Source organism: Rhinichthys klamathensis, unplaced genomic scaffold, assembly GCF_029890125.1.
Source record: "Rhinichthys klamathensis goyatoka isolate OS25496 unplaced genomic scaffold, OSU_Roscu_1.1 h1tg000043l_1, whole genome shotgun sequence".
NCBI classification, from domain to species: Eukaryota; Metazoa; Chordata; class Actinopteri; order Cypriniformes; family Leuciscidae; genus Rhinichthys; species Rhinichthys klamathensis.
Genome location: NW_026606590.1, coordinates 654,480 through 669,560, shown reverse-complemented (window position 1 = coordinate 669,560; position 15,081 = coordinate 654,480). Strand labels below are relative to the sequence as shown.

The following is a 15,081-nucleotide window of genomic DNA, read 5'->3' as shown; positions in this document are numbered from 1 at the left end:
CATTTATAAATATTGCTGATTACTTACAAAGCACTAAATGGTTTAGCTCTGCAGTACTTGAGCGAGCTCTTAACGCATTATAGTCCTTCACATCTAGTGCGATCTTAAAATTCCGGCCAGTTGATAATACCTAGAATATCAAAATCGACTGCTGGCGGTAGATCCTTTTCCTATTTAGCACCAAAACTTTGGAACAGTCTTCCTACCATTGTCCGGGAAGCAGACACACTCTGTCAGTTCAAAGCTAGACTAAAAACACATCTCTTTGACCTAGCATTCACATAATACATTATCGACTTCTATAATTCAATGTTAGGCTGCATAGATTAGGTCAGCTGGAACTGGGAACACTTCCCTTAAATCCTGATGTACTCGTTACATCATAAGAAGAATGGCATCTACGCTAATTTCAGTGTCTTTGTTTATCCCGAGGTTTTCCCGCAGCCTGCCGGATCCAGGCCTTTTCCAGATCTGACGAAGGACCTTCGCCTGGACCCGATGACAACGCAGTGCTGAAATGTCAACTATCCTCTCCCTATGGAGGATTCCTATTCCACTCTACAGATAAAGCGTTGTGGAAATTAGGGTTCACGTACCAACCCCGAAGTGATAAAATAAAATAAAATAAAATTCTGTATCAAAATTTATAGGCAAGACAAGTAGTTTGTTTAGGTATGGTTTGTAGGGAATTACAAACCTGCGCACATATATTCAAACACACATAACAGAATCAATTCTTAATGCGCATGTGAACGCCATCAGCGTTTATCACAGGTTCCAATTGATAAAAAAACATATAAACACTTGATAATCTTGTTAGATGATTAGATAATTACATTTGAAAGATTTTACTTTCAATAAAACATTTGCAATAGATTTGTAAAAGGGGTTTTTATGCATGTTTGGCCCGGGTTTTTGTTGCATTTACACTGTTCTGACATCTAGGGGTCACCATGGAGACAGGTGTCGGATTGTTTCGAAGCCTCGACACAATACGGCACATTTGCTTCAACTTTTTCAGTGTTTCATGAAGCCTTGATCTGCCCACCACTACCATTACATTCACAGGATGAAGCATAAAACAAAGGCTGAATTCTGAACGGCAGAAATAGTACTAGTAAACTATTCTGAAATAAGCTCAATATGTGCATTCTATGTATGTTCCAAAAGGGTGGAAAAACAAGGGCAATTGAATCTTAAGAACAAATGGAAACACCCAGTTGCATAAACTCCACACTCATGCAAGTCTGGAGAATCATGACTGTTAATGAAAAGGGAGGGATTATCGTTAATTAGCCAAAATCTGTAGAGTACAAAAAGACCAAAGGGCAGCATCTCAACAGTGTGACTAGCTGTTGAACAATGGCAGGAAGTTGGTGTGTTGTTCAGTCTCTGGCACTTTGTGTTTGGTTCTGTGCTTTCTGCCATGCCGTTCCAAAGTGGAGTAATCTGCCCCAAAGTCCTCAAGCTCTGATGTTCCAGCAAACTGACCAGCGGTTTCCTCAGTCAGTTCAATGGCAAGCTAGTCAACAGTTTTCTAAGCCAGTTCAACATCAAGCTAGTCAACAGTTTCCTCAGTCAGTTCAACGGCAAGCTAATCAACAGTATCCTAAGCCAGTTCAACAGCAAGCTAGTCAACAGTTTTCTAAGCCAGTTCAACAGCAAGCTAGTCAGCAGTATCCTCAGTCTGTTCAACAAGCTAGTCAACAGTTTTCTAAGCCAGTTCAACAGCAAGCTAGTCAGCAGTATCCTCAGTCAGTTCAACAAGCTAGTCAACAGTATCCTCAGTCAGTTCAACAGCAAGCTAGTCAACAGTTTCCTCAGTCAGTTCAACAAGCTAGTCAACAGTATCCTCAGTCAGTTCAACAGCAAGCTGGTCAACAGCAAGCTAGTCAACAGTATCCTCAGCAGTTTCAGCCTAAACAGCCAGTGGCACAGGCAGAGCCCCTTGACAAATGTGCTGTAGCTGATTATGAGCAGATCCAATGTGGACCACCTGGTATCAGTGGTGCTGAGTGTGCAGCTATTAACTGCTGCTTTAACGGACAGCAGTGTTACTATGGGAAGGCCGGTAAGAGTGTTGAGTCAATGTAAAGGTGTTTCTTGTTAAACTGATCCTCATCAATAACCAGCTCTTGTACCTTGTTCCAGTCACTGTCCAGTGTATAAGAGATGGTCAGTTTGTGGTAGTGGTGGCTAGAGATGTCACGCTGCCTCGTTTGAGCCTGGATTCAGTCCGTCTCCTGGGTGGAAATGATCCAGCTTGCAGTCCTGTGGGATCCACACCTTTCTTTGCTATATACCAGTTCCCTGTCACTGCGTGCGGCACGAGCATGACAGTGAGTAGCTGCTTGTGGTTTTGTTCTGCATGGCTTAGAATGGACTGGATGCCAACAGTGTTACTATTTGCAGGAGGACAGTGGATATGTGGTGTATGAAAACAGAATGTCCTCCTCGTATGAAGTGGGTATCGGACCACTTGGTTCCATCACAAGGGACAGCCATTTTGAGTGGGTGATGTATTCTTTAGCACATTTGTTAATCCTTGGCAAATGCTACAAGCTCACTGTTTGTTTTCCAGGCTTCTCTTCCAGTGTAGGTACTCTGGTACTTCTGTGGAAGCTCTGGTTGTGGAGGTCAACACTGTTCCTCCACCTCCACCAGTAGCTGCTCCTGGACCCCTCAGGGTGGAGCTTAGACTAGCAAATGGTCAGTGTGTCACCAAAGGCTGTGCAGAAGGTAAGTGTTTGACCCAAGTGTGTGCCTAAAGCCTTTCTAAAGCTCCAGGTTGCAGCGGTTTCTGGTTAAACACTATTCTTCCTCAGGGGACGAGGCGTACACTTCCTACTACAGTGATGCTGATTATCCTGTTACAAAAGTCCTGCGGGAGCCTGTGTATGTTGAGGTGCACGTTTTGGAGAGGACCGACCCCAACATTGTCCTGATGCTGGGACATTGCTGGGCGACATCAACCCCCAGTCCACTCAGTCTACCCCAATGGGACCTTCTGGTTGATGGGTGAGTAAGGCCAGTCTTTATCCATCTAGTGTGCTGTAAGGTGTTTCTGATTCCCTCTTTGCCTTTCAGATGCCCTTACCAGGATGATCGTTACCTGACCACATTGGTTCCAGTGACTGGATCGTCTGGTCTTCAGTTCCCAACCCACTACAAGCGCTTTATTGTGAAGATGTTCACATTTGTTGATCCATCATCACTGGCTCCTCTGCAGGAAACCGTATGCTCCGCAGCCTTACCTCAATCCTTAATATTAGTACTTTTTATAGTGAATTCTATGGCTAAACCCTTTCCCCCTCTGTTAGATCTTCATCCACTGTAGTACAGCAGTGTGCCATCCCTCTTCTGGCTCCTGTGAGCAAAGCTGCACTAGGAAAAGTGAGTGCTTGCTGTAAACCGACTTGGGAACTGTGAGAATTTGGTATTTAAATGCTCCTCATGCTTCTACCACTTCTTTTACAGGAAGGGACACTCCCATCAAGACCATCTCTAGTGGGCAAACTGTGGTGTCTAGTGGAGAAGTTAACCTGGTCATGTGAATTTAGATTTAATAAACTGGTATTGATTTTCAACAAATCGGATCTTACATGACTGTCCTTGGTTTTATTTATTGGGCCACACTACTAAACCAAAGTTACATTTTTGCTTTAGCAAGGTTGTACTTGCCATGCTCCAGTTGCAAACCTGGGTTCCTCAATATTTTATATAGCAGGGTGCAGACTTTTTTCCTCGCAGTTTGTTTTGCCAAGGAATAAAATATAACAGTAATTGTGACTTATTTCACATTTCTTACTTATTTTTCACAATTGTGAGTTTCTTGGTATTGTGAGTTACAGTATTTCTGGCAAATAAACCCTGCATATGAGTTGACGTTCTCTTGATTTGTGTTCATGAAAGTGCAATAATTCTGACAAAACAAGAAGTTTCTCAAATGAGTAAAATCATGATTATCAGTTTAACCATCATTGTGCAGCCCTACTGGTTGTGTGAAGGGCTTTTAAATCCCTTTATTGCATTAATATAATCCATTTCCAGATGTCTTGTGACGCTGATGAGCTCAATTGGCCCATGCGGAGCTGGAATGGAGAGCTTGAGCTGGCTGTTGTCACCGAGAGCTTCGCTCTAATGATAGATGTTCGTGTGCATCTCCAGACCACAGTGAACATAGTCAGGGAAGTGAGTCCCAATTTCAGTCACAAACTCAATGCTGGCAGACAGTGGCAAAGCATTGATAAAAATCAGAAATGTTTGAGCCGCAAATTTGAATGATTTCTAAAGGATCTTGTGACACTGACAATTTGATTAATTTGTTGCTATAGGAGAGGAAGAATTTTGCAAACTCGTTAAACCATCTAAATTGGCAACTTGTATGTTAGACCCTATACCGACTAAGCTACTGAAAGAGATGCTTCCAGATGTCATAGATCCTCTTCTTAATATCATTAATTCATCTTTGTCTCTAGGATACGTACCAAAAACCTTTAAGCTGGCTATGATTAAACCGCTTGTTAAAAAAACGCAACTTGATCATACAATTAGTCAATTACAGGCCGATCTCGAATCTGCCTTTTCTGTCAAAGATATTAGAAAAAGCAGTATCCTCACAACTGTGTTCCTTTCTTGAAAGAAATGATATCTGCGAGGATTTTCAGTCCGGATTTAGACCGTACCATAGTACCGAGACAGCTCTCATTAGAGTCACAAATGATTTGCTCTTATCATCCGATCGTGGTTGTATCTCTCTAGTAGTGTTACTTGATCTTAGTGCTGCATTTGACACCATTGACCACAACATTCTTTTAAATAGACTGGAAAACTATGTTGGCATTAGTGGAATTCCACTAGCATGGTTTAAATCTACTTATCTGACCGTTATCAGTTTGTAGCAGTAAATGAAGAGATGTCTTATCGATCACAATTTCAGTATGGCGTACCACAAGGCTCAGTACTAGGACCGCTGCTGTTCACTCTGTACATGCTACCATTAGGAGATATCATTAGGAAACATGGAATTAGTTTTCACTGTTATTTACATTTATTCATTTAGCTGACACTTTTATCCAAAGCGACTTACAATTGCTATATATGTCAGAGGTTGCACGCCTCTGGAGCAACTAGGGGTTAAGTGTCTTGCTCAGGGACACATTGGTGTCACACAGTGGATTCGAACCCGGGTCTTTCACACCAAAGGCATGTGTCTTATCCACTGCGCCATCACCACCCCATGTTATGCTGATGATACTCAGCTGTATATTTCTTCGTGCCCCGACGAAACGCACCAATTCACAAAATTAACGGAATGCGTTTGCTGACATAAAAAATTGGATGACTAGTAATTTCCTACTACTAAATTCTGAAAAAACATAGATTCTAATTATTGGCCAAAAAACTTCCTCACGTAATAACCTAGAATACTGTCTAACACTTGATGGCTGCTCTGTGAAGTCCTCGTCGTCAGTTAGGAACCTGGGTGTGCTCTTTGATACCAACCTTTCATTTAAAAGTCACGTTTCTAGTATCTGTAAAACCGCATTCTTCCATCTTAAAAATATATCTAAATTACGCCATATGCTTTCAATGAAAAATGCGGAACAATTAGTTAATGCTTTCATGACCTCAAGGCTAGATTACTGTAATGCTCTACTGGGTGGTTGCCCTGCACGCTTAATAAACAAACTACAGCTGGTTCAAAACGCTGCAGCTCGAGTTCTTACCAGAACCAGGAAGTATGACCATATTAGTCTGGTTCAATAAACACTGCATTGGCTCCCTATTAAACATTGTATACATTTATAAATATTGCTGATTACTTACAAAGCACTAAATGGTTTAGCTCTGCAGTACTTGAGCGAGCTCTTAACGCATTATAGTCCTTCACGTCTAGTGCGATCTCAAAATTCCGGACAGTTGATAATACCTAGAATATCAAAATCGACTGCTGGCGGTAGATCCTTTTCCTATTTAGCACCAAAACTTTGGAACAGTCTTCCTACCATTGTCCGGGAAGCAGACACACTCTGTCAGTTCAAAGCTAGACTAAAAACACATCTCTTTCACCTAGCATTCACATAATACATTATCGACTTCTATAATTCAATGTTAGGCTGCATAGATTAGGTCAGCTGGAACTGGGAACACTTCCCTTAAATCCTGATGTACTCGTTACATCATAAGAAGAATGGCATCTACGCTAATTTCAGTGTCTTTGTTTATCCCGAGGTTTTCCCGCAGCCTGCCGGATCCAGGCCTTTTCCAGATCTGACAAAGGACCTTCGCCTGGACCCGATGACAACGCAGTGCTGAAATGTCAACTATCCTCTCCCTATGGAGGATTCCTATTCCACTCTACAGATAAAGCGTTGTGGAAATTAGGGTTCACGTACCAACCCCGAAGTGATAAAATAAAATAAAATAAAATTCTGTATCAAAATTTATAGGCAAGACAAGTAGTTTGTTTAGGTATGGTTTGTAGGGAATTACAAACCTGCGCACATATATTCAAACACACATAACAGAATCAATTCTTAATGCGCATGTGAACGCCATCAGCGTTTATCACAGGTTCCAATTGATAAAAAAACATATAAACACTTGATAATCTTGTTAGATGATTAGATAATTACATTTGAAAGATTTTACTTTCAATAAAACATTTGCAATAGATTTGTAAAAGGGGTTTTTATGCATGTTTGGCCCGGGTTTTTGTTGCATTTACACTGTTCTGACATCTAGGGGTCACCATGGAGACAGGTGTCGGATTGTTTCGAAGCCTCGACACAATACGGCACATTTGCTTCAACTTTTTCAGTGTTTCATGAAGCCTCGATCTGCCCACCACTACCATTACATTCACAGGATGAAGCATAAAACAAAGGCTGAATTCTGAACGGCAGAAATAGTACTAGTAAACTATTCTGAAATAAGCTCAATATGTGCATTCTATGTATGTTCCAAAAGGGTGGAAAAACAAGGGCAATTGAATCTTAAGAACAAATGGAAACACCCAGTTGCATAAACTCCACACTCATGCAAGTCTGGAGAATCATGACTGTTAATGAAAAGGGAGGGATTATCGTTAATTAGCCAAAATCTGTAGAGTACAAAAAGACCAAAGGGCAGCATCTCAACAGTGTGACTAGCTGTTGAACAATGGCAGGAAGTTGGTGTGTTGTTCAGTCTCTGGCACTTTGTGTTTGGTTCTGTGCTTTCTGCCATGCCGTTCCAAAGTGGAGTAATCTGCCCCAAAGTCCTCAAGCTCTGATGTTCCAGCAAACTGACCAGCGGTTTCCTCAGTCAGTTCAATGGCAAGCTAGTCAACAGTTTTCTAAGCCAGTTCAACATCAAGCTAGTCAACAGTTTCCTCAGTCAGTTCAATGGCAAGCTAATCAACAGTATCCTAAGCCAGTTCAACAGCAAGCTAGTCAACAGTTTTCTAAGCCAGTTCAACAGCAAGCTAGTCAGCAGTATCCTCAGTCAGTTCAACAGCAAGCTAGTCAACAGTTTCCTCAGTCAGTTCAACAAGCTAGTCAACAGTATCCTCAGTCAGTTCAACAGCAAGCTGGTCAACAGCAAGCTAGTCAACAGTATCCTCAGCAGTTTCAGCCTAAACAGCCAGTGGCACAGGCAGAGTCCCTTGACAAATGTGCTGTAGCTGATTATGAGCAGATCCAATGTGGACCACCTGGTATCAGTGGTGCTGAGTGTGCAGCTATTAACTGCTGCTTTAACGGACAGCAGTGTTACTATGGGAAGGCCGGTAAGAGTGTTGAGTCAATGTAAAGGTGTTTCTTGTTAAACTGATCCTCATCAATAACCAGCTCTTGTACCTTGTTCCAGTCACTGTCCAGTGTATAAGAGATGGTCAGTTTGTGGTAGTGGTGGCTAGAGATGTCACGCTGCCTCGTTTGAGCCTGGATTCAGTCCGTCTCCTGGGTGGAAATGATCCAGCTTGCAGTCCTGTGGGATCCACACCTTTCTTTGCTATATACCAGTTCCCTGTCACTGCGTGCGGCACGAGCATGACAGTGAGTAGCTGCTTGTGGTTTTGTTCTGCATGGCTTAGAATGGACTGGATGCCAACAGTGTTACTATTTGCAGGAGGACAGTGGATATGTGGTGTATGAAAACAGAATGTCCTCCTCGTATGAAGTGGGTATCGGACCACTTGGTTCCATCACAAGGGACAGCCATTTTGAGTGGGTGATGTATTCTTTAGCACATTTGTTAATCCTTGGCAAATGCTACAAGCTCACTGTTTGTTTTCCAGGCTTCTCTTCCAGTGTAGGTACTCTGGTACTTCTGTGGAAGCTCTGGTTGTGGAGGTCAACACTGTTCCTCCACCTCCACCAGTAGCTGCTCCTGGACCCCTCAGGGTGGAGCTTAGACTAGCAAATGGTCAGTGTGTCACCAAAGGCTGTGCAGAAGGTAAGTGTTTGACCCAAGTGTGTGCCTAAAGCCTTTCTAAAGCTCCAGGTTGCAGCGGTTTCTGGTTAAACACTATTCTTCCTCAGGGGACGAGGCGTACACTTCCTACTACAGTGATGCTGATTATCCTGTTACAAAAGTCCTGCGGGAGCCTGTGTATGTTGAGGTGCACGTTTTGGAGAGGACCGACCCCAACATTGTCCTGATGCTGGGACATTGCTGGGCGACATCAACCCCCAGTCCACTCAGTCTACCCCAATGGGACCTTCTGGTTGATGGGTGAGTAAGGCCAGTCTTTATCCATCTAGTGTGCTGTAAGGTGTTTCTGATTCCCTCTTTGCCTTTCAGATGCCCTTACCAGGATGATCGTTACCTGACCACATTGGTTCCAGTGACTGGATCGTCTGGTCTTCAGTTCCCAACCCACTACAAGCGCTTTATTGTGAAGATGTTCACATTTGTTGATCCATCATCACTGGCTCCTCTGCAGGAAACCGTATGCTCCGCAGCCTTACCTCAATCCTTAATATTAGTACTTTTTATAGTGAATTCTATGGCTAAACCCTTTCCCCCTCTGTTAGATCTTCATCCACTGTAGTACAGCAGTGTGCCATCCCTCTTCTGGCTCCTGTGAGCAAAGCTGCACTAGGAAAAGTGAGTGCTTGCTGTAAACCGACTTGGGAACTGTGAGAATTTGGTATTTAAATGCTCCTCATGCTTCTACCACTTCTTTTACAGGAAGGGACACTCCCATCAAGACCATCTCTAGTGGGCAAACTGTGGTGTCTAGTGGAGAAGTTAACCTGGTCATGTGAATTTAGATTTAATAAACTGGTATTGATTTTCAACAAATCGGATCTTACATGACTGTTCTTGGTTTTATTTATTGGGCCACACTACTAAACCAAAGTTACATTTTTGCTTTAGCAAGGTTGTACTTGCCATGCTCCAGTTGCAAACCTGGGTTCCTCAATATTTTATATAGCAGGGTGCAGACTTTTTTCCTCGCAGTTTGTTTTGCCAAGGAATAAAATATAACAGTAATTGTGACTTATTTCACATTTCTTACTTATTTTTCACAATTGTGAGTTTCTTGGTATTGTGAGTTACAGTATTTCTGGCAAATAAACCCTGCATATGAGTTGACGTTCTCTTGATTTGTGTTCATGAAAGTGCAATAATTCTGACAAAACAAGAAGTTTCTCAAATGAGTAAAATCATGATTATCAGTTTAACCATCATTGTGCAGCCCTACTGGTTGTGTGAAGGGCTTTTAAATCCCTTTATTGCATTAATATAATCCATTTCCAGATGTCTTGTGACGCTGATGAGCTCAATTGGCCCATGCGGAGCTGGAATGGAGAGCTTGAGCTGGCTGTTGTCACCGAGAGCTTCGCTCTAATGATAGATGTTCGTGTGCATCTCCAGACCACAGTGAACATAGTCAGGGAAGTGAGTCCCAATCTCAGTCACAAACTCAATGCTGGCAGACAGTGGCAAAGCATTGATAAAAATCAGAAATGTTTGAGCCGCAAATTTGAATGATTTCTAAAGGATCTTGTGACACTGACAATTTGATTAATTTGTTGCAATAGGAGAGGAAGAATTTTGCAAACTCGTTAAACCATCTTAATTGGCAACTTGTATGTTAGACCCTATACCGACTAAGCTACTGAAAGAGATGCTTCCAGATGTCATAGATCCTCTTCTTAATATCATTAATTCATCTTTGTCTCTAGGATACGTACCAAAAACCTTTAAGCTGGCTATGATTAAACCGCTTGTTAAAAAAACGCAACTTGATCATACAATTAGTCAATTACAGGCCGATCTCGAATCTGCCTTTTCTGTCAAAGATATTAGAAAAAGCAGTATCCTCACAACTGTGTTCCTTTCTTGAAAGAAATGATATCTGCGAGGATTTTCAGTCCGGATTTAGACCGTACCATAGTACCGAGACAGCTCTCATTAGAGTCACAAATGATTTGCTCTTATCATCCAATCGTGGTTGTATCTCTCTAGTAGTGTTACTTGATCTTAGTGCTGCATTTGACACCATTGACCACAACATTCTTTTAAATAGACTGGAAAACTATGTTGGCATTAGTGGAATTCCACTAGCATGGTTTAAATCTACTTATCTGACCGTTATCAGTTTGTAGCAGTAAATGAAGAGATGTCTTATCGATCACAATTTCAGTATGGCGTACCACAAGGCTCAGTACTAGGACCGCTGCTGTTCACTCTGTACATGCTACCATTAGGAGATATCATTAGGAAACATGGAATTAGTTTTCACTGTTATTTACATTTATTCATTTAGCTGACACTTTTATCCAAAGCGACTTACAATTGCTATATATGTCAGAGGTTGTACGCCTCTGGAGCAACTAGGGGCACATTGGTGTCACACAGTGGATTCGAACCCGGGTCTTTCACACCAAAGGCATGTGTCTTATCCACTGCGCCATCACCACCCCATGTTATGCTGATGATACTCAGCTGTATATTTCTTCGTGCCCCGACGAAACGCACCAATTCACAAAATTAACGGAATGCGTTGCTGACATAAAAAATTGGATGACTAGTAATTTCCTACTACTAAATTCTGAAAAAACATAGATTCTAATTATTGGCCAAAAAACTTCCTCACGTAATAACCTAGAATACTGTCTAACACTTGATGGCTGCTCTGTGAAGTCCTCGTCGTCAGTTAGGAACCTGGGTGTGCTCTTTGATACCAATCTTTCATTTAAAAGTCACGTTTCTAGTATCTGTAAAACCGCATTCTTCCATCTTAAAAATATATCTAAATTACGCCATATGCTTTCAATGAAAAATGCGGAACAATTAGTTAATGCTTTCATGACCTCAAGGCTAGATTACTGTAATGCTCTACTGGGTGGTTGCCCTGCACGCTTAATAAACAAACTACAGCTGGTTCAAAACGCTGCAGCTCGAGTTCTTACCAGAACCAGGAAGTATGACCATATTAGTCTGGTTCAATAAACACTGCATTGGCTCCCTATTAAACATTGTATACATTTATAAATATTGCTGATTACTTACAAAGCACTAAATGGTTTAGCTCTGCAGTACTTGAGCGAGCTCTTAACGCATTATAGTCCTTCACGTCTAGTGCGATCTTAAAATTCCGGCCAGTTGATAATACCTAGAATATCAAAATCGACTGCTGGCGGTAGATCCTTTTCCTATTTAGCACCAAAACTTTGGAACAGTCTTCCTACCATTGTCCGGGAAGCAGACACACTCTGTCAGTTCAAAGCTAGACTAAAAACACATCTCTTTGACCTAGCATTCACATAATACATTATCGACTTCTATAATTCAATGTTAGGCTGCATAGATTAGGTCAGCTGGAACTGGGAACACTTCCCTTAAATCCTGATGTACTCGTTACATCATAAGAAGAATGGCATCTACGCTAATTTCAGTGTCTTTGTTTATCCCGAGGTTTTCCCGCAGCCTGCCGGATCCAGGCCTTTTCCAGATCTGACGAAGGACATTCGCCTGGACCCGATGACAACGCAGTGCTGAAATGTCAACTATCCTCTCCCTATGGAGGATTCCTATTCCACTCTACAGATAAAGCGTTGTGGAAATTAGGGTTCACGTACCAACCCCGAAGTGATAAAATAAAATAAAATAAAATTCTGTATCAAAATTTATAGGCAAGACAAGTAGTTTGTTTAGGTATGGTTTGTAGGGAATTACAAACCTGCGCACATATATTCAAACACACATAACAGAATCAATTCTTAATGCGCATGTGAACGCCATCAGCGTTTATCACAGGTTCCAATTGATAAAAAAACATATAAACACTTGATAATCTTGTTAGATGATTAGATAATTACATTTGAAAGATTTTACTTTCAATAAAACATTTGCAATAGATTTGTAAAAGGGGTTTTTATGCATGTTTGGCCCGGGTTTTTGTTGCATTTACACTGTTCTGACATCTAGGGGTCACCATGGAGACAGGTGTCGGATTGTTTCGAAGCCTCGACACAATACGGCACATTTGCTTCAACTTTTTCAGTGTTTCATGAAGCCTCGATCTGCCCACCACTACCATTACATTCACAGGATGAAGCATAAAACAAAGGCTGAATTCTGAACGGCAGAAATAGTACTAGTAAACTATTCTGAAATAAGCTCAATATGTGCATTCTATGTATGTTCCAAAAGGGTGGAAAAACAAGGGCAATTGAATCTTAAGAACAAATGGAAACACCCAGTTGCATAAACTCCACACTCATGCAAGTCTGGAGAATCATGACTGTTAATGAAAAGGGAGGGATTATCGTTAATTAGCCAAAATCTGTAGAGTACAAAAAGACCAAAGGGCAGCATCTCAACAGTGTGACTAGCTGTTGAACAATGGCAGGAAGTTGGTGTGTTGTTCAGTCTCTGGCACTTTGTGTTTGGTTCTGTGCTTTCTGCCATGCCGTTCCAAAGTGGAGTAATCTGCCCCAAAGTCCTCAAGCTCTGATGTTCCAGCAAACTGACCAGCGGTTTCCTCAGTCAGTTCAATGGCAAGCTAGTCAACAGTTTTCTAAGCCAGTTCAACATCAAGCTAGTCAACAGTTTCCTCAGTCAGTTCAACGGCAAGCTAATCAACAGTATCCTAAGCCAGTTCAACAGCAAGCTAGTCAACAGTTTTCTAAGCCAGTTCAACAGCAAGCTAGTCAGCAGTATCCTCAGTCAGTTCAACAAGCTAGTCAACAGTTTTCTAAGCCAGTTCAACAGCAAGCTAGTCAGCAGTATCCTCAGTCAGTTCAACAAGCTAGTCAACAGTATCCTCAGTCAGTTCAACAGCAAGCTAGTCAACAGTTTCCTCAGTCAGTTCAACAAGCTAGTCAACAGTATCCTCAGTCAGTTCAACAGCAAGCTGGTCAACAGCAAGCTAGTCAACAGTATCCTCAGCAGTTTCAGCCTAAACAGCCAGTGGCACAGGCAGAGCCCCTTGACAAATGTGCTGTAGCTGATTATGAGCAGATCCAATGTGGACCACCTGGTATCAGTGGTGCTGAGTGTGCAGCTATTAACTGCTGCTTTAACGGACAGCAGTGTTACTATGGGAAGGCCGGTAAGAGTGTTGAGTCAATGTAAAGGTGTTTCTTGTTAAACTGATCCTCATCAATAACCAGCTCTTGTACCTTGTTCCAGTCACTGTCCAGTGTATAAGAGATGGTCAGTTTGTGGTAGTGGTGGCTAGAGATGTCACGCTGCCTCGTTTGAGCCTGGATTCAGTCCGTCTCCTGGGTGGAAATGATCCAGCTTGCAGTCCTGTGGGATCCACACCTTTCTTTGCTATATACCAGTTCCCTGTCACTGCGTGCGGCACGAGCATGACAGTGAGTAGCTGCTTGTGGTTTTGTTCTGCGTGGCTTAGAATGGACTGGATGCCAACAGTGTTACTATTTGCAGGAGGACAGTGGATATGTGGTGTATGAAAACAGAATGTCCTCCTCGTATGAAGTGGGTATCGGACCACTTGGTTCCATCACAAGGGACAGCCATTTTGAGTGGGTGATGTATTCTTTAGCACATTTGTTAATCCTTGGCAAATGCTACAAGCTCACTGTTTGTTTTCCAGGCTTCTCTTCCAGTGTAGGTACTCTGGTACTTCTGTGGAAGCTCTGGTTGTGGAGGTCAACACTGTTCCTCCACCTCCACCAGTAGCTGCTCCTGGACCCCTCAGGGTGGAGCTTAGACTAGCAAATGGTCAGTGTGTCACCAAAGGCTGTGCAGAAGGTAAGTGTTTGACCCAAGTGTGTGCCTAAAGCCTTTCTAAAGCTCCAGGTTGCAGCGGTTTCTGGTTAAACACTATTCTTCCTCAGGGGACGAGGCGTACACTTCCTACTACAGTGATGCTGATTATCCTGTTACAAAAGTCCTGCGGGAGCCTGTGTATGTTGAGGTGCACGTTTTGGAGAGGACCGACCCCAACATTGTCCTGATGCTGGGACATTGCTGGGCGACATCAACCCCCAGTCCACTCAGTCTACCCCAATGGGACCTTCTGGTTGATGGGTGAGTAAGGCCAGTCTTTATCCATCTAGTGTGCTGTAAGGTGTTTCTGATTCCCTCTTTGCCTTTCAGATGCCCTTACCAGGATGATCGTTACCTGACCACATTGGTTCCAGTGACTGGATCGTCTGGTCTTCAGTTCCCAACCCACTACAAGCGCTTTATTGTGAAGATGTTCACATTTGTTGATCCATCATCACTGGCTCCTCTGCAGGAAACCGTATGCTCCGCAGCCTTACCTCAATCCTTAATATTAGTACTTTTTATAGTGAATTCTATGGCTAAACCCTTTCCCCCTCTGTTAGATCTTCATCCACTGTAGTACAGCAGTGTGCCATCCCTCTTCTGGCTCCTGTGAGCAAAGCTGCACTAGGAAAAGTGAGTGCTTGCTGTAAACCGACTTGGGAACTGTGAGAATTTGGTATTTAAATGCTCCTCATGCTTCTACCACTTCTTTTACAGGAAGGGACACTCCCATCAAGACCATCTCTAGTGGGCAAACTGTGGTGTCTAGTGGAGAAGTTAACCTGGTCATGTGAATTTAGATTTAATAAACTGGTATTGATTTTCAACAAATCGGATCTT

The 15,081-nt window shown here is 42.4% G+C and overlaps 1 protein-coding gene across 1 annotated transcript; it reads left to right on the top strand.

Annotated features, from left to right (window-relative positions):
- The first annotated feature begins 4,083 nt into the window (after positions 1–4,083).
- Positions 4,084–9,125, top strand: LOC130082307 (zona pellucida sperm-binding protein 4-like). The gene is made up of 8 exons (XM_056247161.1): positions 4,084–4,191; positions 7,585–7,771; positions 7,852–8,039; positions 8,113–8,210; positions 8,282–8,439; positions 8,526–8,718; positions 8,788–8,935; positions 9,021–9,125. Exons 1-8 carry the CDS (start codon positions 4,084–4,086, stop codon positions 9,108–9,110), a joined length of 1,170 nt encoding a protein of 389 aa, XP_056103136.1. The 3' UTR covers positions 9,111–9,125.
- The last annotated feature ends 5,956 nt before the right edge of the window (positions 9,126–15,081 follow it).

Excerpts from the sequence above, each read along its gene's own strand:
- LOC130082307 (XM_056247161.1), top strand. The coding sequence starts at position 4,084 with ATGCGGAGCTGGAATGGAGAGCTTGAGCTGGCTGTTGTCACCGAGAGC. Across the intron at positions 4,192-7,584 it reads CAGTGAACATAGTCAGGGAA|CAAGCTAGTCAACAGTATCC; the intron begins GTGAGTCCCAAT and ends GCTGGTCAACAG. Across the intron at positions 7,772-7,851 it reads GTGTTACTATGGGAAGGCCG|TCACTGTCCAGTGTATAAGA; the intron begins GTAAGAGTGTTG and ends ACCTTGTTCCAG.